This window comes from Amblyomma maculatum, chromosome 3 (assembly GCF_055883805.1).
Source record: "Amblyomma maculatum isolate TAMU_Amacu chromosome 3, ASM5588380v1, whole genome shotgun sequence".
NCBI classification, from domain to species: Eukaryota; Metazoa; Arthropoda; class Arachnida; order Ixodida; family Ixodidae; genus Amblyomma; species Amblyomma maculatum.
Genome location: NC_139346.1, coordinates 221,151,034 through 221,178,503, shown reverse-complemented (window position 1 = coordinate 221,178,503; position 27,470 = coordinate 221,151,034). Strand labels below are relative to the sequence as shown.

At 45.2% G+C, this 27,470-nt stretch overlaps 1 protein-coding gene across 1 annotated transcript in view; it reads left to right on the top strand.

Moving 5' to 3' along the window:
• Positions 1-605: 605 nt before the first annotated feature.
• The window catches only part of LOC146197761 (ubiquitin-conjugating enzyme E2 L3), a 40,932-nt gene continuing 14,067 nt past the window's right edge, over positions 606-27,470 (top strand). Inside the window, exons 1-2 of the mRNA XM_084599675.1 lie at positions 606-755; positions 7,184-7,279. Of these exons, the coding sequence (XP_084455801.1) occupies positions 729-755; positions 7,184-7,279 (123 nt within the window). The 5' untranslated portion in view covers positions 606-728. The remainder of the gene's footprint in view (positions 756-7,183; positions 7,280-27,470) is intronic.

The window sequence follows — 27,470 nt, the reverse complement described above, 5'->3', positions numbered from 1 at the left end:
GGCGCGTGCGCGCGCGCGCGCACGCACGCACGCACGCACGCACGCACGCACGCACGCACACACACACACACACACACACACACACACACACACACACACACACACACACACACACACACACACACACACACACACACACACACACACACACACACACACACACACACACACACACACACACACACACACACACACACACACACACACACACACACACACACACACACACACACACACACACACACACACACACACACACACACACACACACACACACTTTCTCTCCTGTAATTTCTCCTCTGTCCGCACGAGGCAGCGAGGCCCGTGCATTATTTTTGGCCCTCTCCTTCCTAGAGTTGCAACAACAACAAAAACATTTTTATATCATAAACAAGGCTCCAGATAATATCCATGTATTTCCTTCTTTTTCAACAACCGGAAAATGCGCAGTGGAATTAGTACGCTAATAACTCTTGTATAGGCCGCGCTCTTTAGCGCACATGGTGCTGCAAGTTCTTGCTTAGGCGATCATATTCTAGTAATGCCATTCAGCAATTTCGTCCGCGTGAGTAATTGCTTTATCCGCTATATTGTAATCAGCTTTCGGGCCTTCTTTCTGAAGATAATTTGCCAGAAAGCATCTCTGCGCGTCGCGACGTCGCTTCTTGAATTTTTCTTCTGCACTAGCCGCTAGGCGTCACTGGCTTCTGGGTCGTTCTCGTTCGAAAATGGCAGCGACTAGGCGGCTGCAAAAAGTGAGTCATTTTCCTCCATCCAACTGCGTTTTCGAGCGTCGTAAAGCCACGACAGCATGTCTATTTATAAGAATTGTATAGAGTGCTGGATGTTTGCATGGCAAATATTCGTTCCTAACTTAATCTTGCGTCTATTTGGCCGCTTTCCTCTTCGCCGTGTCTCAAAAAGTAGGCCTAGACTGCTATCACAACTGTGGGCCGCACCGCTACTCTGAAACAAAACGTTTCTCGGACCTGCTTTGAGATGCCATCCTCTTTGTCTTCGCGAAAAGCGTCACATCTGTGCATGTCACTAGTAGTATAGGTGCCACATAGTAATAATCTTGATGCTCCTCTACCTTGTGCATGATTTTGAACATCATCTCTCTTTATAAAGAAATCTCATAAATTGTTTTATCTAAACTGCAGTTCCCTTGGTGTGCGCTTTCTTTCTTTTTTTTTTGCCGCTTTGAGAAACTAAGTGGCCGTAAGCTCTACCGTAAGCTCTACCTGTCAGGCGCTATAAATCAATGATTGGATTGTATGCTGAAACCTTTGCTACTGGGAGCATATATTCGTGCGCCTGCGCCCTTTCTGGTTATACATAAGGTCCGCTTTGGCATGATTGTTATATTAGATCTTAGATTATTTGTTTATTTGTTCATTTTACTTTGTGCTTTTGTATCTGTAATATTTACTTCTGTATTTGTTCTGCTTGGATCTGTACAATGATCTGCAGTATGAAATAAATAAAAAATAAATAAGTATGAGCCTTCTACTGCCATTCGATGCGCATCGCTTTTGATGCTACAGAGACACCCTCATAGCTAACGGATGCGCGACGTTTTTTTCTTCTTTTTTTTTTTCCTAAAAAGAAAAAGCCTCATCATGGTTCAGGATTTTCCGTTGAATTTCTTCCGTTTCGTGACTACGCGCATTGCAGTCCGATATGTAATCGCCGGCGGCTGACGTTTTCGGGGGGCGTTGAGCCTGGGCTAAATATATACGCCGCCCGGCTTGACTCGCAGCAGAGGTCTTGGACCTGGCTTGTCTCGTCTTCTTTTCTTGTCTCTCACTTACTCACATATAAGCTATTTTCAGGCACCTCTGTGTCCTGCTTGGGTTGACCCTGATTTTCTGTTGGTATGTGCACTTAAGTTGAGTGATTTCAGCTAGTTCATTCAGTACAGTTGAGCCCTGCTGTCATCTTTTCCTCGGGTGGGGTGCGAGTTCTTTTTGAAAGCAGCATACATTGAAAGTGGCTTTCCGAGGAAATGAAATGCAACAAAACAAGGTTTAACTCCCAGAAAAAACTGCGTAAATGGCATAAAAATTATCTTAAACGTCATCAATTTACATTTTCCTGGTACATCATTGGGCAGCATTCCAGTTGGCATAACATAACCTGTGGCCAGGCTTTTCTTACTCTGTTGTAGTAGGTGGCATGCTGTCTTTTCATAACTTCCACACCACTGCTGGCCACCTCTGCAGCTGCGAATTCTGGCTGCGCATACTCCGATATTACTTGTGATTTCTGGCTGAACACAGCTGATAAGGCGGCACGCCTATTTTGTAGCGACAGCTACATTGGCCACAGTCTAGCCATTTAACCGTGCCTGTCCATAAGAAGAAAAAGAAGACAGATAACTCGGTAGTTGGTACAGGCGAACGACAACAGCGAGTTGCTAAGACAGAAGGTTTGTTCGAACGTTGTGACTGCGGTGTGCCCCGGAGTTCGACATGGAGATGATGTCATACCACTAGAAGTCTTCTGCACCTGAATGAGAATGGTCAGTGACGAGAGGCAAGGGGTGCTCATACGTGAAGGGATTCCCCTATGCCATAAATAAAGCTGAAGCCATAGAGTAAACTACTATGTGCAAAAGCCATGTTTTTACTTTCAAGCCGAACCTAAGCGTAGCCATGCAGATTGCTCTCGCGTAACACCAGGTTTAACCACAAGCTAAACCACAGCTAATTTTTTCTGGCTAGTGTTACGTAACCTCCACAGCGCCTTTGGCTGCCTCTGCGGCTGCGAGTTTTAACGCCAGCTGGAAAGCCAGAGATTGCAAGTAATATCAGAGTACGCATAGCCAAAATTCGCAGCTGCAGAGGCGGCCAGAAGAGGTTATGTAACACCAGCCAGAAAGACAGGCATACCAGCTGCTGCAGCAATACTAGTAAGACTGGCAGCAGGTACAGTTAAGCTGACTGGAATGCTGCCCATCATTAAAATGCAACATTAGATAAAAGTAGGGGAGCTGACCTTAGCCAAAATATGCAGGGTTGGTAGGCATGTTGACTTTTCCATCTTATGGTAATGAACTGTCTAGACATGACCCTGAAGGCAAAAGAGTCACTTTGGTCGGTACAGCACATTCATTATTTCTGCAGCTCACGATAGTGAAATGTGCAGATGCAGCCATAATATTGTAGAGCATTCTTTTTCCGAGGGTTCCATTGAGAAGGTGTCCTTGTTTATTGAATTCATATGCAAGTGTGCCAACAGCACGTGCTAATATTTTCTTAAAATGGTTCTTAATTTTGACTAGGTAAGGAAAGTCTGATAGCCAAACTGTGCTGCATAGTTTGTGGCTAGGACTATATGGCCAATATTTTTGTCCGAACACTGCCACATTTAAACCGAGGCAAAATAAAAAGGGCTCTATGTGGTGTATTGGATAATTGCATGTTACAGATCCCCCGAGTGACCTAAATTAATCTGGATTCCTCCACTATGGCATCTCTCGTGTTCCGAGTCTCTTCAGGTGGTAAATGCCTACTGCAACGAAATTTCAATTTGTCTACAATCCCTCTTAATGTAATTGCAGTTTCAAAAAACTAAACGTAATGAATCTTCATGCTTGTTAGGTAACTAGTTCTGTAACAAGCTTTTCAAAAGCTGTGTAGTAGATGATGCATGCACACAGCAGTATGTCTAGGAGTTGGGCAACTTACCAGATACACTAGACTTACTAGATGTAGGAACAGGCATTTCAGAACTCTCCTCTAGCTAGGCCTGTAGTTATGAGCGGATTATGGGTGATAAGCATTGGTGCAATGGCATTTCCTCCATCAGTGTTCATCAGAGGCACTTTTATTGCTTTATGCTATGCAAGGATTTGCAAGGCATGTTAAGAATAACTGCAAGGTGTGAAGGGTAGTGCAAACCACGGCAAGCACATGAGCACCTACTCTGGAAGGTGTTAAATTGACAACAAGGTAGAGCATGCAGGATATCGTAGATCAATTTCTTTGGCGCGATGCATGCCAGTTATAAATCTCTGAAAGAAGCATTCATCGCGTTTGAGAAGAACTAGGCTTGCTATCCATTCCAAAGCTGACCGAACTCACCCAGCGCATCACGCAGTTTATGTGAATACTCCATGTGACGTATGCGCCACTGCTAACGTGACACACAAGTTTAATGTAAGCAAACACAGAGAAGTAAATTCAAGATGCCTTTAATGAAGCGAGCCTCAGAACTGCATGATATATGTGCCATATATCATGGAGTGCCCTGACTGTCTGCATGCACTTCCGCTGCTAGAGTGCACTCGCATGCAATTTGTCCATCACTAGTGTGCCCGTCATTTTACTCACCTGTACACTGCATACATAGAGGAAGAAGCAGTAGGCAAAGAAGAAACTAGCTTCATTACTGTGCAGGGGTGGAAGTGCTGCTCCAATCGCTCCATTCTGCTCCAAAATGCAATTTTGTTCCAGAACTGCTCCAAACTGGGTGCCTAAATGTTTTGCCATCGAATTTAGCAGAACACAGGAACAATGTTACAGCACCAGGGGCAGTGATATAATGCATCTTGTCTGGGCTTAATACAAATGAAATTTTTGTAAGGGAAGGAAGCATAAAACATGATACATATTTGTTTGCAAGTAAATTTAATACGAACCACCAGTGATTGGAGATAATTGCGAGAAAAAAAAATGCACTGTGCATGGGATGTAGCACCTCCTCTCAGCCTTTGAATTGCTGGTGGAGGGAAACGAGATCAGCAAGCGAAGCAGGTGGTGCAAACTGCTGTGAGCGGTTAGGAAGGAAACTTGTGCGACTGCAAAAACAGCATGAGTTGTTCTAATGGTTCAGCTGTAAATATAAGCAAGTACTTCACAACCGAGCCACTTTGTCATTGAGCCTCTTTGTCAGTGACAAGCTTGTCAGGCCTATGACAGACAAAACCATACTTGAAGCATTATGGGTTGATATGCCAAAGCTGTCAATCACTAGGAAGCTTCTCAAGAGTGTTAAAATGGCACATGGGGTCTATCGCCAAAACCTTAAAAAAAATTATTTGTTTAACTCTGGTTAACCCTAGTTGGATTGCGATGGCAACGGCGGAAGCTTCTTTTGCCTGCAACATTATTCTCCTTTCACACCCTATCAGTGTAATGTGCTACATTATTGGGGACACTTAAGCTCATCCTTTAAGAGTATGACGCGAGAGCGTAAGTTACCAGTCTTCTTCGTCGTCTGCTTCGTCGTCGTCTTCTGCTCTTTCTCCTCCTCGGCTGTTCAAGGTAAACCGTGGCCTCTGCAGGGACCATGGGACGGCTCGAAACCTGGCGCAGTATTGCTATCGCAATAAAATGAGCCCTAGCATTGCTCAAGCAAAGAATGATGAACTATTGATAGGAGGCAGTGAAGTAAAAAAGCTGTAGGATGGAAAGGCTACCCTTCCATGCCACCTATCTATATTCCAAAGCTGCTCCAAAATGCCCGAGCCTGCTTCCATCCCTGTAGACCTGTAGGGCTGCAGTTGTCTGCGATCCCACAGTAGGCAAAAAGCACTGGCGCCAAGCTTGTCAAGGCGCGGTATTGTCTGAAAGCGCCTTTTTGGAAGACAAAATATCCATATGCCGAGGAATTTATCAGCCCAGGCATGGGATCAAAAACGATCATGTAATACTCCATATCTGGAGGCTTTGAAGTCTATTCTAAATAAATAAAACAGATAAGCACAAGATAGGGAGTATCGCTGCTAGAACGCATCAAAGTGGTAGACTCGAAATTTGAATCTATCAAGTCAAAATAGGTAAACGCATTAGGTCAGACTAGATGTTCATAGAGTCCACCAGCAAGCGTTACATTTGCTGCTAGTCTTTTCAACGTATTTGCTAAGGTCGGGCTGTGTTATATTATGCTTTGTCTGTTTGTCTTGTCAGAGATGAGTGCGAAGTTGGAGAGGCATTGAACTTGCATAAAATGGAATCAGATTGCAGATTTTGTATTTCAGAAAAAGAAAACTGCAATTATCAAAGGCATTTGACCTTAGAAACGTGCTCCAATACATAATTCAAATGCTCCAAAACTCTTGTTTTCATTGCTCTGCTCCAAAATTTCTTTACTACTGCTCCTAAAGCTGCTCCAAAAGGCTCGAGCCTGCTTCCACCCCCGAGTGCGAAAGCGCCACTTCATGGAGTAAATAAAGAAAACGAAGTACATCTGAAGCCTCGGCCAACTCGAGCTTTGCTACTGAGAGGATGAGAACGAAATGCAGCTTTCCAGGACCTTTGAATTCCGAATTAGACTTGTTGCTCCTATGCAAGGCAGGCACATTTGTACAGCTTTTTAAAAATAGGGCTTTATTTCTGTTGCTCCTGGCAACTTGAGCAGCATACATCACGGTCCTCCTCATGAAGCACTAATTGGTGAGTGGTTTCTGTTGAAGGCTGATAACCGTGTTAACTCAAAGGCCTTTGAGCGCTGATACATGTGCAGCTTCAGTGGCCATTGAGCAGTGTGGGATTCTATAGAGATTTCGAAGGCCTTCAAGCGGGGATGGCATGCACCCTCAAATTCGCAGTGCTGGCAGCAACATGCAGATCAGTGTAATTACTGAAAAATTGTGTAACTTCAAAATATAAGACTTATTTTGCAGAAAGAAGTGCAGGTTTGGCTTCTAAATACTGCAGCAAGTGAAATTTCGCCAGTGATGCAAAAACCAATGCCGGCTACCTGAAAAGTGCTTAAATGCCATAAAGCTTCTCCAAAACAACATTATTTTCTAGAGGGACATTAGTGTAACTAATAACCATTTCACTTTTAACTTTTTTCAGGTTAACTTTGTATGCTGATAGCACAGTACCTTGCTGTGAGATGATGGAGCCTTTTGACAGCGTAACTCCGAATTCAATAGCAATTGAGAATCTCGAACGCTTTCGACTCAGTAGTGTGTGAAAGTGTTCATGTAACATGAGGAATGAGATAGGATATATGTGCAGTGTGAACAACAGTGGATGACGCAGCTATGTAATCTATCATCTACCAAGATAAACCGTACCAAACTAGGGCTTTTGCACATTATACTAGTACACCACGACAGTTTTTTTTTTTCCGTGCACTTAGCATTTTTGTGTTTGCACTTTTCTTTCTTTTGCATAATCTGTGCATATCATCACTGCTGGCTTTTCACATGCTGTTTGTCTTTCAGGAACTTGCAGACATCCGTAAATCTGGAACAAAAGCCTTTCGAGAGATCCAAGTGGATGAAAGCAACATTCTTACATGGCAGGGCCTGATTGTGCCTGTGAGTACTGAATGTATAGTTTCAGAATTTCTTTGTCACCAAGGGGAGCTTTGTACTTCCTGTTGCAGTGCAGCCATTCGTTGGAATTAGTTTATTTGGTGCACTCGCACACAGTCCAACATGCAATCACATGCTTTCAAAACAGTAAACATGGATATTCTGAAAGCACTTCAGCAATATTATGTGTTATGCAATGGCATTTTATCCTATCTCACCAACCTGGGAACTAACGTCTAACTATTCTGTGAGATTTAGACGAGTACTTGAGTGTAGCAGTAATAAGCAGTGTTGTAGACGTTACCAAAAAAAAGTAACAAGTATGTTACCCATTTCACTTTAAAAAAGGAGTGCGTTACCGCCCTGCGTTACTTACAAAAAAAAGGTAGATGCCGTTACCAAAAAAAGTAATGCACATTACTCAGCCGTTACCGAAAAAAAAAGTAATGCATGTTACTCAGCCGTTACTTCATGGCCATAAATTATAATCAGTGCATTTAAGAACTCATGATAACAATTTTATAAAACTCATATTTCACATAAAACTTCTCGCACAAAGATTTTACCCGAAACCCTGATTTAACAAGAATACTTTGCACAAATGGGCAGGAATTCAGCAATGCTATTGTGGCCTAAAGTTGCCTGAATAGTTAACTGTGATGGCTTCTGGCTATGTGGCACATGATGAAGCCATTTTCTGATTGTGACATCAAAAACAAAATGACTTCACTATCAATTCTAACTCTACAAAGAAAAAAAAACATTGCTAAACTGCTAACAAATATACAGTAATTCTGAAAAAAGTATGGTGTTCCAAAATGCTCGGTGCGCTTCTTTTTACAAAACACGTGCAAAGTGTGTAGCAATAAAGAAAAGATTAAAATGTGTGAAGTAATACACTCTGATGGGCTAGTAGGTTCATAAGTGCCTTGTTTGTGCCTGTGTGTTTCTTACGTCCCGTTTTTTTTTTTTCCGCGCAGTTTTACTTGTTCGCTTAAAATGGCAAAAATGTGATTGTTTATGTGAAGGTGTTCAAGGCCAACCTCACTTGCTTAAGAATGCAACAACCAGAAACGTAGCCGGTAGAAAGAAGCAAAATTTATTTTGAAAACAGAGTAGGTAAACAGCCTTTTGAAAGTATTGTACCTAATGTCTGAAACTCGTGGCCACCAGAAACTGGCACCTGTTCATTTTATTTGTTTGCAGCATCACTTTAGATGCTCTGCACTTTTTTTTCTAAAAGAAGAGGGTAGAGAGGGGGACAGTTCGCAGTAAAAAATAACTAGTAACGTGACACCTTACATTACCGAAAAATGTTAACGTATGTTACCCATTACAGTTCCGAAATTGTAACGAGTATGTTACTACATTACCGAAAAAAGTAATATGTTACCGCCAACTTTGGTAATAAGCACCTTTGCTTTGGTGCATTATGTTCAGACTTGCTGCGACACTACTAACCTGTAGCTCGTCGAACCTGGATATATCGAACTCGAAGGGGATCGCGAAATAGTTCAATATACCGATAATTCGATATACAGAAATCAGCTTGAGACGCCACTTGCGATTGTGAAAAATGATACTGTATTTGTCGCGTAATCAACCCACTCGAATAATGAACCCCCCCCCCCCCCCCCCACACTTCCCCGAGAATTTGAAAGAAAAAAAAAAAGAAAAAAAAAGCGTTCAGTGGCACGTCCTTTGTTTCAACCATTGCATCCACAGCTAATTTATTGGCAGCGCACCAAGATGTTTATCTTTTGACTATAAGCTCCTGCACTGGCAGAGAATGAACTTGGTTTGTGCCCGTGATGGCTTGATTGTGCAAACCTGGTTCGATTTATCACGTCGCGCCTGTGGTGGGCGTAGTCCACTGCCACAAAATCATTAGAAAGCGTCATAGCTGCAAATGCCGTTTGAAGCGAACAAGGCTTAAAGTCAGTGGCATGATTGCAGCTGACTGCGTGCTTTCGTTGATGCATATAGATGTGAGAATGAACAACTCTCGAAAGAAAAAAAAAAAGACCTGCCGCTTCTTAACGTCCACAGGCGCCATAGCTTACGCTGCGCCGCATGTTCAGTACGACGGCAAGTATGAACGACTCCCGCAAAAAAAAAAAAAAAAGACTAAAAACTGCGGCTTCTTAGTGACCGCAGCCGCCGTAGCTTACACATGTTCAGCACGACGACACGAGACGTGCGATCAGCCGTTGCCCGCAGAGCGTTTACAACGCACACTAGAGAAAGCGTCTGCCACGGGCTGAGCTGGCTTGTCTGCGCATGCATAGTGCGTGCTGCTGTGAAGGAAGACCGGGAAGGAGAGAAGGGGAGGAATAAAACTGTGCAGAAGAGTGGGCACACCCTTGCGCATCGCTCTATCGTGTTTTTCCCCTCTCCCGAACACCACGGCTTCATTTTTATACTTTTACATGGTATTTTCAAGGTTACGTGAGTTTGATATAACCAGAATTCGAATTATCAGTGTTCGATATATCCGGGTTTGACTGTACTATCTTCACGATGAAGAGCAAAGCATTATAGCTGAGAGGTGGCCACGGTCAGAAGAAAAGAAAAAATTCATGCAGAGTGCGGTTTCCATGTGCCACCAGGTCAGGAATATCTTTCCCACCTTAAGACCACCATCTTTGTCTTTACTACACCCACTGCACAGCAAATGTCTTACCCGTATATCTCTCTTCAATTAACCCAGTCACTTGCACCCCCCCAGTCCCCGCTGATATCCTAATCTCATCTCTCCACCTAACCATCTCCCTGCCATCCCTTACCTTCTCCTGGAATCCAGACACTCCTAGTGACGATCAGTTATCTTACTTTCTCATTTCATGCCCTGCCCATTTTCTCTTGCTTTCAACGTAACGTCATTCGCTTCTCGCGAATGAACTCTGCTCACTTCTTGTCTCATAAAATGTCGGTTTTCCTTCCATTGTTTACTGCATTGTCCTCACTTTAACTTGAACACTATTTGTTATGTTTATCCCCATAAGTGAGTGCGGATAAGATATAGCTATTATTTATCTTTCTCTTTCTTGAGGGATACTGGTAAACTGCTGTTGATGATATGAGAGTATGGGAGAAATGCGGTGTGTCCCATTCTAATTTTTCTAGTTATTATCTCGTGGTCCAGATCTGCAATTATAAACTGGCCTAAGTGGACATGATCCCTTATCACTTCCAAAGTCATTGTAATTATCATGAACTACAGTTGCTTTCCAAGGCTGTTCAACATTACTTGAGTTTTCTGCATATCAACTTTCAAGTATAGGTCAATGACCATGCCTGGCATTTCATCCCGTTAGTTACTTACCAAGGCAATAATTACTAAGGTATTTTTCATCCACTCTCTTTCCTCATTGTTTGTGATTCAGGCCTCTCAATGCTTCTTCTGCGAAAGCTGTGAATAGCAGTGAAATCTCCCTGCCTAACACAATTTTATTACTTTCTTTATGGAGTACTCTACACGTTGGTTCCCCAGTGCCTGCATGAGTGCTGAGGTTTCGACCGAGTCAAAAGCCAGTTTTACATGCAAGTGAAAACGGTAACGATTTCTGCCGCGACGGCGCAAAAACCTGTTCTGAGCTGTCGCGCCGGCTCAAGCGATTTAGTTCCAACTCATTGGAAATTTTCCGCTCTTGTCGCTGCCGCTCGCCGCTCGGTTCGCTCAGTCGCTTGCATGTGAACCAGCCTAAATGCTTTCTTGTAATGTATGAATGCTGGTTATATTGTGCACATTTCTCTATCATCTGGATCATAGTAAGGATATGGTCTGTTGTCAAATAGCTTTTACAAAAACCTTCCTGGTCTTTGGTTGGCTAAAACCAAAGGTAGTCCTGATTCTTTTAACAAATACCCGAGTAGAAAATCGGTCTCTCGTTTCTCAAGTCCTTGACGTCTCCTTCTTTTGGGTCGTAATAATGTTAGCTTTCTTAAAAGAATGATTCCGATGATCTTGAGGTATAGGCGTTGTATTTGGTCGACATTTTTTACCGTGTGCTGTGCGATGTCGGTGCACGTTGAAGAACCCCACGTGGTCGAAATTTCCGGAGCCCTCCACTGCGGCATCTCTCATAGCCTGAGTCTCTTTGGGACGCTAAACTCTACAAACCAAATCAAACCATTATTTTGACTCCACTTTATACAAAGCATATTTTCGATCATAATCAATTTGTGCTGGCACACGAGTAGAGTATTACTAAAATTGTTTATTCAGGAGGAGTGCCCTACATTAGGTACTGAGATCTAACTTCTCTGAATCACATTCCTTAGACCTAGTTGGACACCCTTACAATTAAAATGAGGTTAGGTGGCGGTTCCATGGTCGCCATCTTGGAAGTAGTTCAGATTCTGCCACCAGGCTATGCCACTAATCCATGACTGAGGAATTGAGTACCCAGCCACCCAGCCCTCTGGACTTGCCCTGCCTGAAAGCTTTTCTTGTGTTGCTGCCTGGACTTTCAAAGGTTTCTGTGGCTCCACAGCAGTGTCCAGGCAGAGAAGGGGAGGGCTTTTGTCCCCATCCTGAGCAGCATGGGCTGCCCCACTGAACTCCCTTCTTCACCTCACCACACCACTACTTTGAGCCCGGACAATGGGACAAGAGCCTTCCCTCTCTTGCCTATACTTCCTCTCACAAGATGTTTGCAGAGCAGCAAAAGGCAGAGGCACACCAGCTAGATCATGTGTACAATAGGCAATTGTGCTCCTAAGGGCCTCCCTCTCACCCCCCAAATTGGTGGGGGTGACAGTAGGAGCACAATTCTCTATTATAGTGCCCATGGGCAAGAGGCACTTAGAAGCACAATTGAAAGAGCTCCTCTGCCTTTCCCAATGCTGCAGATATCCTGTGAGACAAAATAAAGTAGTAAAGTATAGTTTCCCACACCTAGCATGAGGGGGTTGGACTGGACTGCAGTAGGCTAGCTTGACTGAACACAAAATAGGGTGTCAACATGATTGCACAGTGGAATCTTAGTAGTGCAATCTGTGCAATCAGAGTGATCATTAGCCAGCTTTAGAATACAGGGGCCCTATGGATAGAGTAGCAAGTGGGATAGAGTAATAGCTGAGCCTGTGCACTAAGAGAATTGTGCTCCTACTGTCACCCCCACTATTACCCTGTGCCCCTAAGCAGTAGGGGTACCATATTCTAAACCTCCCTATTGTTGTTGCCATAGATATAGTAGGGATCCCAACACTCCTTGACTGGAGTGGAAGCTGCCAGCTCTTGCGGTCAACAGAAATTTGCTTTATCAAACGTGATTACAAATATGATAATGTAGCTATAATTAGCTGAACTTAGTCAACAGTCGCCCTTGTTTATTTTTTGTTTGTGCTTGTCCAATCTTGGAAACTAGAACTGGTAAGTTACAATGCGCAAATAAGTGAATGATTGCCAATTTTGTCCTTTTGAGATGAATCGATATTTCGAAATAGATGTGAAATCCACCAAGAGGCTATGTATCGCGCAGGAGGCCGGCATGTACCGTATAAACCGTGTATAGGTCGACCCCCTTACCTTGAAGTGAAAAAAGAAAATAAGAGAAAACAACCAAAAATTGCCGAAACGCATTTATTTAAAACATCGGCTGCGTCCCTGCATTAGCGGAGCTACAGTCTCACTCCGAAATTTCAGCAGCGTCGGAAGATGACTCTTTGTCGCTCGCCGTCTCCCACAGTGCGTCGTCCTCAGTTCCGTCAAGCTTGTTGCTTAAGCAGCACTTCTTAAATGCTTTCTGGACCATAGCGTCTGGCAAAGAAGACCAGGCCGACAACACCCAGCTGCAGACGGTCGCAAGCGGAGGCCTTCGCAGGCTGCCTGTCGCCGTTTTCGGATTGACGCCGGACATCCACCCATTGTATTTCTGCCGCACTCTGTCCTTAAATGGCTTGTTGAGTATGACGTCGAGTGGCTGAAGGGTGGACGTCATTGAATGACAACGAGGTCCATCCTAGCTTCGCTGAGCGCACGCTTTACTGATTCGGTCAGGCGACTGCGAAATGCGTCCAGAACCAGCATGCTGCGACGACTCAGCAGTGCACCGGGCCGGCGATTCCACACTACACGGATCCAATCAACCATCATGGCCTCGTCCATGTAGCCTTTTTCATTAACGCGCACCACAACACCTGACGGGAAAGCTTCCTTTGGCATGGTCTTCCTTTTGAAAATCACAAAAGGCGGCAGCTTTCTGCCATCAGCTGTGCATGCAAGCATGACAGTGAAGCGCGAGTGCTCACTTCCTGTCGACAGAAGTTTCACCTCTGTGGCGCCGCGTTCGTTGACCGTTGTAGACGAAGGCATGTCGAACCACACTGGGGTCTCTTCGGCGTTTGCAATTTGTCCCAGCGTGTAGCCGTGCTCTTCTCGAAGCCGAATTACAAACCGCTGGAAGCTGACGAGCTTATCAGCGAACTCCTCCGGCAGCTTCTGGCATATTGATGTGCGCCGGCGGAGGGAAAATCCCTTGCGCCTCATGGAACGGCGCACCCATGACTTCGGTGCGCTGAACTCTTCTATATGCAGTCCGGCTTCACGCGTGAGCTCCAGAGCTTTGCAGCGAATCGAATCCACAGTCACGGGTAGTGAGCGCGCACGAAGCTGCTGCACAAAGTCCGCAAGTGCGTCCTCAAGTTGTGGGTGCACTGCACGACGTCCACGAAAGGACATTTTGCTCGGTTTGCACGCGAACAGCTCACCTTTTTGTCCGCGTCAATACCGCACGCTCTTTTCTGAGACGCCAAACTGGCGCTGAGCGGCCATGTTGCCGTTCGCTTCGGCGAACTTTATAACTTTCTTCTTGAAAGCCGCAGTAAACTGCTTCCGCGTGCCGCTATTCATTGCTAACGCACGTGGTCGAACGAAACAGCACACGCGAAGACTAACGCGCCAGTGACTGAAAACAAAAATGCAACTGATGCAACCACGTTTGGATGTCGGTACGGCTTTGGCTGTCCGTTCGCGTGCAGGCACGCTAGACGTTGCCAGACTGTGACTCACATTCTGCTAAAGACCGCTATATAAGACGAGGGGAGACCTTAGCTTGCTTTTTTAAGAAAAAATCTTGACTTATATTCCGGTTTATACGGTATTCATGTTCTCTTCGGCACTGAGGAGGCCCATTCACACTAAACTATATGGGAAGTGAGGGAAGGGGAGAGGGGATTGTAAAGGAATGTTGCCAGAAGAAAGGACCTAATGGGGACAGTTTTGTAGGCGCTTATGGCGGCCACTTTCCCACTCCCAATTGGATGCTCCACAGAATCCTCATTTTATTTATTCGCTCGCGCGAACGTGTGTGTTTGTTTGTGTGTATGTGTGTGTGTGTGCGTGCAATTAAAGGAACACAGTATTTTCAGGCAATTAGAATAAAATTTTAACAATCAGTCTCCTAGAAACATTTTTCTCCTGCAGAATTTCATTCGACACTGAAATCTGATGTGAAAAGTAGCATGTTATGGAAGACGCTGACCTATCCTGCTGCAGCTTCCCGTGATGATGCATGCACTTTCTGAACAAATATATTGGGTGGACTACTGTTCATTATTAGCTTGGAGCCCACTTTATTGTACTCATTTCACAGGGCGCACACACGTATGCAACAAGTATACTTTAGTGTTGAGCCCGCCTTTCGGCTTCATGTGTTGGTAGTAAATAATTTCGTGATGGGGCACTTACTTGTACATTCACACATTTGCAACATAATAATCAGAGCCCAATTTTTACTCCATGCAAGAGCGCCCATGCTTACCAAATGTTTTCCTGCAAATGCCAAACGATTAGACGCATCGATCAGATCGCGTTCTGTCAGATTTGGCATGTGCTATAATCTTCAGCGCTTGTCCGTGTCTTACTTCCTTCCGTCCTTCGTGTACTTTCGCGCTATTTTCCATCATGCATGTGCTATAATTTGTGAATTTTTCCATACCAATGCAGTACAGTGGTTTTGCTTCATGTGGTCAAATGGAAGCACATTCTTTGTGTGCTTCGAAATTCTCACATGCTTCTATGTCACTTTTGCTAACATGATCGGACACCTTTCAGAGCTCAGGAAGTCGAGTTGCTTCAAAACAAGGTTCAAATATAAAGTCAACAAATTGGGTGTTGAGACGGCGGGTGAGTGGACGCCTGGGTAACACGGTATCTACCTTACTCGAGATAAAAGCCCCATTCTTTTGGAAACGCTCTGCCTACCGACGGCTTTTAGAGCGTTAGCTCTGTTGCTCACTTGCGTGAGTGGCGCGTTTTTCTAAGAATCGTAAACAGTGCCATCACCATAGCAACATCACAGTCTTATTGTGCCCGGGCAAACTAGACCGAACACTCCATGCCCCCGGCTAGGCAGGTATAGCATTATAGCAAAATGACCGCCGAACCAGCTTCCCTGCCGAATGCATCAACGGTTTACCGTAGATGCCGTAATGCTTCGGACAATCCGCGGTATATCCCCCTTCATGAAGTGGAATTAGCTGGGAAGAGGACAGGACATCATGCACGTATAAAATAAATAAAATAAGCGCAAATAAAAGCATCAAACGGGAAACCAATGCAGTGTTTTCCTCATAAAAAAAAAATATATATATATAGGGCCACTGATCAAGTCAAAGTATTTGAAGAAGATATAAACGAATGCTTTTTGTCTGGTTTCTCCATTGTGAACAACGAAGCTGTAGGGCTTTCGAAACGATAGTACGTTTTCATGAAACTTTGACTTGGTCAGTGATCCTGTATATTTTTTTATGCCACTACCTGATCAGACTGCGTTTCGTCGAACCCTTGATTACAGTGGTTTCTCTCATTTGAGCTAAAGCTCGACATTCGGTTCAGCAGCGTTGAGCCTCATCATTTTTTTTTTTAAATTTTTAGTGAGGGGAATGATGGAAATGCAGTGGCAAAACCTGATTCAACATCACATTTTTGTATTGGAGAAGCTTCACATGGCTGTTTCCTAACTTGCCCATTCACCGAAAACATCCCCGGCAGCTACTACGGCAGCTCTTCAGTGCCCTTGTCTGTGCTCGTAAAATGCTTTCTTTGGTCGCTTGCTGCGTGTGCCTCTTTGTCTGGGCTCCATATTCTATCTCCAGCTTGTCGAGCACTTTGGTTAGCCGGGCTCCCAGTGGTGTGAAACAGTGTTCGAAGGTTACATGCTGAGTTTTAGCCAATTCAAGCTCTTATTTGGGATTACCAGCCAATCCGCTGTTGCCACAGCCCGAAATTTGCCCTTTTCTTTCTGCTTTTATTTTAGCTATCTTCTGTACACTCAGGTCCTATTTGGCTAGAAAGCACGAAAAGCAAGCATTCTTAATTTGGAATGCACTCCGCATTCAGCATCTTGCCCACTATGCAGGTGGATCTTGAAATCAGCATTCATAGGTGCTTTTGGTGGTGACTGCACCCCATCTCGCAAAGAAGAAAAAAATTGTAATTTTTCTGCTGCGCAGATGACGACCAAACTTTCTTTAATATATGCACAACTCGAAACAGCAAAAATTTACAAAACACTTTTTTTTTTTCTGTGTGAAAATTGTGATTTCGCATCTCCCCTTAAAAGCAAGCAGTTTGTAACCACTTGGCAACAATTATAGAGTTAATACAAGACTAGAGCGAAAGCAACTGCGACATTCCCATGTGAACCCTCTCCACTCCTTTACTAATCGTGTCCGCCGCCATGATGGTACTTCTCGCATACTACAGCTGCTTACAGCCAGCGCCCTCTAGTTCTAGGCACAGCAGAACGAAACGATACGAAACTATAGCAAGTATGCTTTTATCCGCCTTTTTATCGCTTAAATTTTGCAACTGTAAGAAAATAAAATGTGAAAACATTTTTTATGGACTCAAGTGCTTTATAGGTCTATATTTTGGAATTCTTTATGGGAGTAAGGCAAAAATAATAGGAGTACCATCATGGCGTTACACTAGTGTAGAACAACATCCTCGCTGCGCTTTACCCCCCTGGCAACAATTTGGGTGATATCGATTGCATTGCTATGTCTGCTCTTGCTTCTTGGCTATTGACAGTGTTACCACTATACATATGCAAAATGCCTTGTGTAAAAGGTAAAAATGGCTGCTACATTTCAAGTGCCTAGGTCTAAATTGAAGGGCATTATTTACATGGATGATGTGGGTGGCCTGAGGATTTGGAGTCAGTTGCAGTGCCTCAGTAGTTGCGGCACTCAGCTGCTGAGTCGGGCGTTCTATTCCTGTGGTGGTGGCTGCGTTTCGATGGAAGCAGAATGCAGGGTGCTGTTGTACTTTCTGATGTGACGTACCCCAATGGTCAAAATTAATTGTCACTACCATTTCAAAGTGTCAAGGTTTATTGAAGCATACTTATAACGAGCATGACAGTCATGCTAATTATGCCCGAAAGCTTTGGATTCAACAAGGTTGACGACTGGGCGAGTTGGTAACGGTTCATTTTCTTCGTTGTCTTTTTTCCTTCAATAAATATTCAGTTGTTAGTCCAGCCTCGTCTTGTTCTCTTTCCTGTGTCTCGTCTTTTGGTTGGTTTAAAATGAAGCTTTGGATAAATGTACTAAAGATTGATTTGGAAATGTGAACTTCCATCGTGCACTCCTTGTACCAAATGTGCAGACAGCTGCAGTCAGGCAAAGTTTTGTCACTTTTTTCAAGCCACTGCCCTTTTCAGTCTCTGACAAAGCACAGACAACACGCTTCGAGATGGAGCTTACCGACGACCATCTTTAGCCTCAGCCTTTCATCTAGGTGATTCCGACTGGTCAGCCATTCATGCCTAATGCGGATCAAACAGCCGAAGCTTGCGTTTAAATGCTTAGGGGTATGATTCGCAGTGAAGTAGTTTTCGCACATTGCATCTGCCAGAACTGTCGTCTTTGATTGCTTATGAGTGACGGCTTGCAGTGGTGGAACTGCTGCGCCAATTGTGCCAAACTGAGCCAAATCAGAAATCCTGCTACATGCTGCTACAAAATCAATTTTTTGCCTAGTTTTGTGCCACGCCTGCGCCAAAGTCTCTGAATAACTCTGCTGGCAACACTGTGCAAGGCGGAAGAATATTTTTGCAGGTCCTGGGCGGACAGTCACGTGACAAAATTGTCGTTTGTCTACATCACTTCTGTGTCTCCGGCCGGTGTTTGTTTCTTTTTTTTTTTTTTTTTTTTTTTTCCGATCTACCCGGAGGAAGTAAGAGGGGGCTGCAAGGTATCTCTCAAGTCCAGTGTGTGGGAAGAGTGAAAGGAGGGGCTGGCAGGCTGGCCGCCGAAGGGTCGAAGCACGTTCAAACGCGTGAATGCTTCAAGCTGCCCTGGGAGCTCTCTTAATTTGTGTGTGTGTGTGTGTGTGTGTGTGTGTGTGTGTGTGTGTGTGTGTGTGTGTGTGTGTGTGTGTGTGTGTGTGTGTGTGTGTGTGTGTGTGTGTGTGTGTGTGTGTGTGTGTGTGTGTGTGTGTGTGTGTGTGTGTGTGTGTGTGTGTGTGTGTGTGTGTGTGTGTGTGTGTGTGTGTGTGTGTGTGTGTGTGTGTGTGTGTGTGTGTGTGTGTGTGTGTGTGTGTGTGTGTGTGTGTGTGTGTGTGTGTGTGTGTGTGTGTGTGTGTGTGTGTGTGTGTGTGTGTGTGTGTGTGTGTGTGTGTGTGTGTGTGTGTGTGTGTGTGTGTGTGTGTGTGTGTGTGTGTGTGTGTGTGTGTGTGTGTGTGTGTGTGTGTGTGTGTGTGTGTGTGTGTGTGTGTGTGTGTGTGTGTGTGTGTGTGTGTGTGTGTGTGTGTGTGTGTGTGTGTGTGTGTGTGTGTGTGTAAAGGATGTGCAAGCAGGCGGGACAACGCAGATGGCGCGGTATCAAACGAGTGACGGTTTGGAACTGCCCTCAGCAAAGCACAGTTGGAGCAGTATGCGCGCTTGCTTCCTCCTTTTTTTTTTATTGTACCAGTGAGGTATGGACTGCGATGGCCGAGTAGCAGCGGAGGGAGCGCTAAGGATTTTACTGCTTCTGTGCGCATGCACTGGACTCTTTTGGCTGCTTTTGTACCTTAAGTTCAACCCCTTATGTTTAACATCTTGTATAATTTCACAGCTTAATTCCAAGCGTCAGCATTTACGGGCCTTTTAGAGGTTATCGCAGTTTTGACAGTGTGCCAGCAGTCTCTCGAGGGAAAAATATTCTTCCCTCCATATCTCCAGTCAGCACGGGTCTTGAAAGAAAAAGGCGCGTCGACGTTACCCTGACGCACAAGATAAAGATGCCCAGAAAAGAGGTCAGAATCAGGAAAAAGTGTAGGAAAAGATCAGGCTGGTCAGGAATGTGAGCACCAATGCAGAGCTGCTTTTCTGAAAAGGCGTCAAGTCTAAAAGTTTTCCAAACGTTGAGAGTGGACAAGCACTTTTGAAGAATGGAGAGGAAAGGCTCGCATCGGCATTGTCCAAGCTGGAGTTAAAGTTGCAGTTTTAAGAAGCGGCAGTTCTGAATTTTTAGAGGGAGTTTTTATATTAAGACAGCTACTTACCTACTTTCCAAGGCGACAGTGTTTATAGTGTAGTGGAGTATCACGTTACGCCTTTGCTCTAAGTAAAAACTGCTTTGTTTTTAGCAAAACCACCTGTTTTCGTAATTTGGGCTTTTTAAGGAAATAACAGCACTTTAGACTGCATTTGAGCTCGAAGCTTGTTTTTGCATGGCTATTGTCATTATAAACATCTGAGCAATTGGGTTCCAGAAATAAAACAAGCCTTCTTTATTTAACTGTCTCGAGGTTTGAAATTTTGCTACAAAACATTTTTTTTCCCTGCGACAAAAGCTCAATTATTCGCTACAAAATGCCATTTTTCCTGCTACAAAACTTGAAATTTCTGCTACAAACTGGAATTTCTTCTACAAAAGCTGCTACAAGAAGCCAGTTGCCAGTTCCACCACTGCGGCTTGTGAAAAGGGCTTGCGTCATCGCTACAAGTGGATATGGCAGCAGTGCATTACACAGTGTTCCACACTGCAGTCAAATTTTTGGACCAAGTAAATGACATCTGTTCTTGTCCATTTGTGAAAACCTCGGGGGAAAAATGGCTGTGAGATGCAGACTTGCGCTAATAGCCATGCACCGCCTAGGGGCAGATGCGTGCATGTACTGAGCAACACCACAGACTCCGTGCCTGGCATCGTCATGGATGAGCCAGCACTGATTGTTTGGACCACTCTGGCCCATAGACTGCGGGAAATCTTTCGCTTTGCTTTCTCTTTATCATTGCTTGGTTTTTCTTTTTCCTTGCGGTGAGGGTTAACCTGGTGTGACCATATTATGCCATATTTGGTCATAGTCGGGGTGCAGACGGAAAAAAAAGCTTTTATGGCTGCTTCTTCATCCAGTCGTGCTCTTTCAAAATGGGGGCACACTGACCAAACCGACCATTTCTTTTTAAAAAATGAAGACCACTTCCCCACACGTGTGTTCATGTAATCCACAGTGAGCATTCTGAAAATACTGAGACATGTCTCGCTATTGACTCATCCTAAGATTGGCGCTATAGGCTCCGTGCACATCTAACTCCGGGGCGATGTGCACACCACTAATGGCACCCTCGGCATCCAGAGCGGGAATGCGCCCCATAAGACTACATCTGAGCAGAAGTTTATGAAGTTTATACATAAAAGCACAACTAAACAAATTTATGATTGCATAGTATCAGTACTATGTCAGCCCTTCATGAAGAAAAGCCCAGTACACCCTAAAACATATTGCAAAATTATGAAACCTCATTTCGAAAGCAATGTATTTTTAAGTTACCGCTGACCATCTGTACCGCACAGGAGCGTGCCTCACAGAGACAGAACATTGTTTTTCTCATTTCACCGTGTAGGCAGCCATTCATTCACAGTTGGTGCATACTTTGAAAAGGATTGTGACAAAATATGCACTGACATTTAGAAGCGATATTTTTAAAACTGCATGATAAGTGTGTGCTGTGAAGCTAGGCATGCCCTTGACAGGTGCTCCGTGAGCTGATATGTCTCCGAACGCTTCTCCAGGAGTTCAGTATGCTTTTACATGCTTTCTACTGGTTCATAGTAATGAAACTGGGCAGCCTAAATGCCCTACGCAAAAGGCAGCTCTCAAACGACACAACAAACGAGAACAAATTACACACTGTTGCAGATGACAGTGCAGACGATACCCCGGCCGCTGAGGTTGCTGGCATGCAGACGGCGGAAGCAGCCAAGGTATCGTCTGAGCTGTTGTCTGCACGGTGAGAGCCACTGCAACGGCAGTGTATTATCTTCACCATCGTCTGCAAAAGGGAGCGGCTTATTTTTCTTCGTTTGTCATGCCGTTCGAAAGTTGCCTTTCGCATAAAGCGTCTAGGCTGCCTAGTTTTGAGCAACCGTGCTATGAACCTGTGGAAAGCCCATAACAGCATGTCGGACTACTGGAGAAGCTTTTGCAATTCGGAGAAACACCATTTGGCAGAGCACGTGTTAGAGGTATGCCTGCATATCTTAACTGTAGCCCCGTCGTGGTCGGGCAGTTGCTATCACACTCGACTACTGTGCCCGAGGATGCGTTATCGAATCCCAGCTGCGGCGGCCGCTTTTCGATGCAAGCGAAAAGCAATGCACCCGTGTGCTGTGCAGTGTTAGTGCACTTTAAAGAACCCCAGGTGGTCGAAATTTCCGGAGTGCTCCACTAAAGCGTCTCTCATAGATAGCTTTAGTCGTTAAACCCCGTAAGCTAAACTAAACACATTCTAACTGAACAAACAGCTGCCTATATTAGTGCATGAAAAGGGAAAACTGTTCAGAAAATAGTTTGAATGAGCATCTCTCTGCATTGCTCTCCTGTGCTGGCCACCGGGTGACTCCCATGTGCATGCACTGTAATAAAAATACAACACCTTCGAGATAATTTTTCAGTCTATTTTACGGTGTACTGGACTCACGAAGGGCCGATGTCGTACTTGCGCTGTGAAATAAGAAAAAAAGCTTCTATGGCAAAAATTTTATGTACATGTGTTCCTTTAGGGCGCTTTTCCACTCTGGACACAAAAGTGGCCACCAGTGGCACCAAATGCAATGCTGGCCGTTGCCAATAGGCAATAGATATAACATCAAGAAGCTTACAGATTGAGACTTGCTTTTGAAAGTTTTGTATCATGAATATGAAAAGCTCCCAGGAGTTAATGCTTTTGGAGACATACCAATTGTGATTGGTTGACACTCATCTTTGAACACTGTTATGGTGTCCTCTCCGATGATAACTTGAAATACATGACCGAGGAAGAACTGCCAGGTGGGCTGAAAGAGGAACATGCCGCTAATGCCTCATTCCCAACCCACAAAGCTGCTTTAACTGGCAAAAGTTTGGTCACGGTGCAGAGAGCTGCCGAGGCCAGCTCATTTGTGCCAAGTGTACCACTCATGAACACCCCGCTGAACGTTGTAAAATTCAACCGCATCAAACTGTGAGGGCAACCGTCCTGCTTACTCATGCAGCTGTCCATTGTAGCAAAAGGAAAAAGTTTTCACACTCAAAGTAAAACAAAATATCACCTTCAAGGAAAGCGCGTAAGGGGTTTTCAACATATTCCGCTATGGTTTATCAGGCCGCACGCAGTTTTAACCACACTCTTGTGGATGTAAGGTCCGTACGATTCAGCTGCACTCCTTGCACCAGTTCCGTAAAGTTCTTCGGCAGTGCCGCAAGCGTGCAGCGCCAGTTCCAGTAGTTCAGGTGCAGCATCGGCACCAGCTGCTTCCAAACGAATGGTAGAGTGCAGGCCGGGCCGTCTGTTAGCCTTGGCGTCGCCAACAAGGTGCGGCCGGTTGTGTTCAACATCGCGTCAACCGACGCCAACGTCCCGGTTAACTTGATGCATTTTCAAATAGCACATGACAATGAAGTTTTGCCATTATCCAGCCGTGATGCTTTTGGCCTGTGTGTTGTAATAAACGGCTCTTGTTAATGAGAACACAATCGAGTTCGCCAAGGTAACGGCTATGCGTACTCACAAGAAGTAGACACACGCATGCGGCGTGATGCATGCTGATTGTATACTTCATTCATGACTATCTGCACTTCGATCGCCAGCTGCCGCAAAAGGTGCTTATATATATATGTATATGCATTTGCACAAGATGTACTTAACGGGGGCATGAAACGGCTAGAAAGGTCACTGATTGACGTTTTCAATGTGTAGAACAAATGCTTCCGAGCAGTCGTCCAAAGTAAAACTCCTCGGAAAAAATCCAGCGAATTATTATTAAGTTTTAAAAACAGCGTTTTTTGAATCGCGGGCTGCGCCATTTCCGCGTGGCGGCGAGATTCGGGACTATTCTGCCGTGATTACCTACGTCACAAGTCACAGAGTGACAGGCCACGACAGGCTGCCATTGGCTGCAGCCGCGACGGCCAGTACGTCACGGACACACTTCCGGTAGCTGCGAAAGTCGTCTGCTCGAGTGCTGCAATGACATGTGCAATGCATGCGTGAACCCAAGCTTGGTGCTTCGGTTCGCTATGTTTACCGAAAAGGTGGTGGCGTCCGACTAAAAGTGCGCTTCGCTGCAGGAGTGCGAAACGAGCACCAGCTGGTCCGATTCAACACCGTACCGAATTAATACGCAGCATCAACCTTCATGTACCGACCGACGGCGCAGCAGCGTACTGTAGTCCCGTGTCCCGTCTCGTCTTTGCCGCATCGACCATTTGTGTGGCGTGTTGATAATTGAATGGAACGTGAGTCAAAAAAAAAAAGGTCTACCCTCAGCTTCATCACAAAAGTACACAAATTCGCACTGCGTAAGCAGCGTAAGTGCAGCACCCGATGCCGCCAGGCGCGGGCGCTGCGGCTGACGGCACTCCGGTCGTGCGCTGCTCCCTGCTCGTCGCTAGGCCTTGTTTCTTTTGCATCGCAGCCACGGCAGACGACGTTTTAGAATCGTCCGCTTCGCTGCGTCTCTAGTGTAGTCGCTCACGTGCTCCTGTGCACGATTCTTGCGTGTAGCTTCGGAAAGCGGTGACAACCTGCGCTACCAAACTGCATGTGGCGAGCTGCATTGCTCATGTTTTGCGGCGTTGTTTCTGGCTCGGCCGATGCGTACACATGAGATAAAACACGCATGCACGTTACGCATTGGCACTTCCTAAACGATGTGCGTCCGACTGAAAGTGCGCGGCAGTGCAGCAGTGCGAAAAGAGCACGAGCTGGTCCTATTCAACACCGTACCGGTTAAAAAGGCAGCATCAACCTCCGCGTAAATGAAAACGTGTGTCAAAAAAGGTCTGTCCTCAGCTTCATCGCGAAAGTACACAAATTCGCACCGCTTATGTGCAGCACCGGATGTCGCCAGGTTACTGCAGAGATGCTGTCCGCGGGCGCTGCGGCCGACGGCACTCCGATCGTGCGCTGCTCCCTGGTCGTCGCTAGGCCTCGTTTATTTGCGTCGAAGCCACGGCGGACGGCGTTTTGGAATCTCCTGTTTCGCTGCGTCTCTAGTGTAGCCGCTCGCATGCTCATGTGCGCGATTCTTGCGTGTCGCTGCGAAAATCAATGACAACCTGCGCTGCCGAACTGAATTTGCCGAGCTGCTTGCTGTTTTGCGCCGTCGATTCTGGCTCGGACGATGCGTACACATGAGATAAACACGCGTGCATGCTACGCATTGGCACTTCCTAAACGATGTGCGAAAGGACGTCAAAAAAAAACAAAAGTACACTACACTATCCTTTTCGTTAATCTCAATTTTAAGATTCGCGGCCGAATAATTCATGCTCACCTAGTCATCCGATATCCAAACTCTATAGCGATCATCAGTCCGTGCTCTCGTCGGTGATACATACGCGTATACATTCCATTCGTTATGCACAAGAAATGCCTCTCGCCGACCATAATGAAAGCAGCTCTGGACTGAAAACGACGACATATGTTTGCACGCGGGCAACTAGCACGCTCGATCGTCTGCTAGCATCCATCTAGCATGCTAGCATCGTCTGCTAGCATCGATGCTATCGCGTCAACTCCGCGAGGGGCCACCGGCCGCCGTTGGTCAAACCGCAGAAGACGGTACCAAAGAGATTGACCCAGGCAGCGCGAGAGAAGAAAGCGGTCTTGTAGAAAGACGTCCTCGGCAGAAGTGCACGCTAATTCGGCACGCGAGCTTTGACGTCATATGCAGTGCACCTGTTGCTCCTCTCCGGTTTTCACGCATGCGCACTAGTGGCCTCTCCCAAACGCAGCGAAATGCTCAGCTATGTAGTGTAGTGTGGCTCTCGGTACAAAGAACTATTCCTAAAGGTATCAGATCTTTCGTTGTGGCTAAGAGAACTCAAGCAAGGAGGCTCTGCTGCACCCTGGAACTGTACAGGGGGAAGGATATGGTTACGATATGCAGTATCAAGGCAACGAAGGCGTGCTGGTGTAATGTGATGAACAAAGACTATGTTGAAGCTAGGCTGAGGTGGTTTTGGCAGAGTGTCGCCGACGGTGAATTGTTGAGCTACCTTCGAGTACTTCCCCTTAACAGAATATTCCATATCATCATCAGCCTGACTATGCCCACTGCAGGGCAAAGGCCTCTCCCATATTTCTCCAATTAACCCGGTTCTGTGCTAGCTGCATCCACTCGACCCCTGCGAACTTCTTAACCTCATCCGCCCACCTAACTTTCTGCCGCCCCCTGCTATGCTTTCCTTCCCTTGGAATCCAGTTTGTTACCCTAAGCGACCATCGGTTATCCTCTCTTTGCACTACATGTCCTGCCCATGCCTATTTCTTCTTCTTAATTTCGAATAGAATAACTAACTTGAGTTATTTTTCTAACTCAGTCTGCACGCTTCCTATCTCTTAACGTTACATCTACCATTATCCGTTCCATGGCCCTCTGCATTGTCCTCAACTTAAGTAGGACCCTTTCGTTAACCTCCATGTTTCAACCCCATAGGTGAGTACAGGTAAGATGCAACTGTTGTATACTTTCCTCTTGATCGATACCGGCAAGTTGCTAGTCATAATCTGCGAGTGCTTGCCAAATGCGCTCCATCTCAATCTTATTCTTCTTGTTATTTCCTTTTCATGGTTCGGATCTGCGGTTACTACCTGTCCTAAGTAGACATATTCGCCTACTACTTCCAGTGCTTCGCTACCTAACGTAAACAGCTGTTCCTTCCCGAGGCTGTTGAATATTACCTTAGTCTTCTGCATATTGGTTTTTAAGCCTACCTTTCTACTTTTCCTGTCCAGGTCATCAATCATTATTTGCAGTTCATCCCCCGAGTTACTTAGCAAGGCAATGTCATCAGCAAATCGCAGATTACTGAGGTATTCTCCATCTACCCTTATCCCTATCTTCTCCCATTCCAAGTTTCTGAATGCTTCCTCTAAGCAAGCTGTGAATAGTACTGGGGAAGTTAGGTTCAAGGTATATTCCATATACCTTGAACCTAACGTCTTCACAATCGCAGTAAAATGTGTCCTGCTTTTCCATTGTGTGAACCAGTAATTCTGTCCTGCACAGTAGATGACATGGCTCACTACTTGTCCCAAACACAAGGGAACATACCACATTATTTTAGTTGCTTTCTTCTACTCTGTCTGTCACACTGTTCGGCATTGGGATACATAATCACCGCCTGTGACCGCTAAATAATTTACGATTGACTTTCTTTTTTAGTGCTGTACCAAGTTCATCAGCTGAATGCCACAAGTTAATCCATGTATACTAGTGCTTAAAGTACCATTTAAAAGAAAGGACAGCAGGAAATTTTTGTGCCCATTCACCTTCACATTCTTTAGAGCATCTAGCATAAGCAGTTTTTCAAAATACCAAGAAGTTGTTGAAAAAAAGAAGAGCAAAAACCGGGGGACACGAAACTAATACTTCGCTTCGACGAAGCAATGATGTCGCAGGTACTGCCGCTAAACGTAATCAGTGTGAGTTGTTTCACTAAGCTAGTGGCTGTTGCTGAGAGCTTGGGCCATTATGTGCCTGAAATAACCGAAACCAAGCGCAGAATTCTGTCTGGTAGCAGAGCGAATATCTATAGCCGTGACATCATGCGCACAAGGTTTCCGTAAAAATATCCCTGAATGAGGCCATGAATGGGAAGGTTTAAAATCTGTTCGCGCTGCAACAAAGCACCACACTGCTGCGAAATTGGGCAGAAAGGACAAGAAAACTGCTGGGAACCTACCATGAAAATATCAGTAAAATCCAG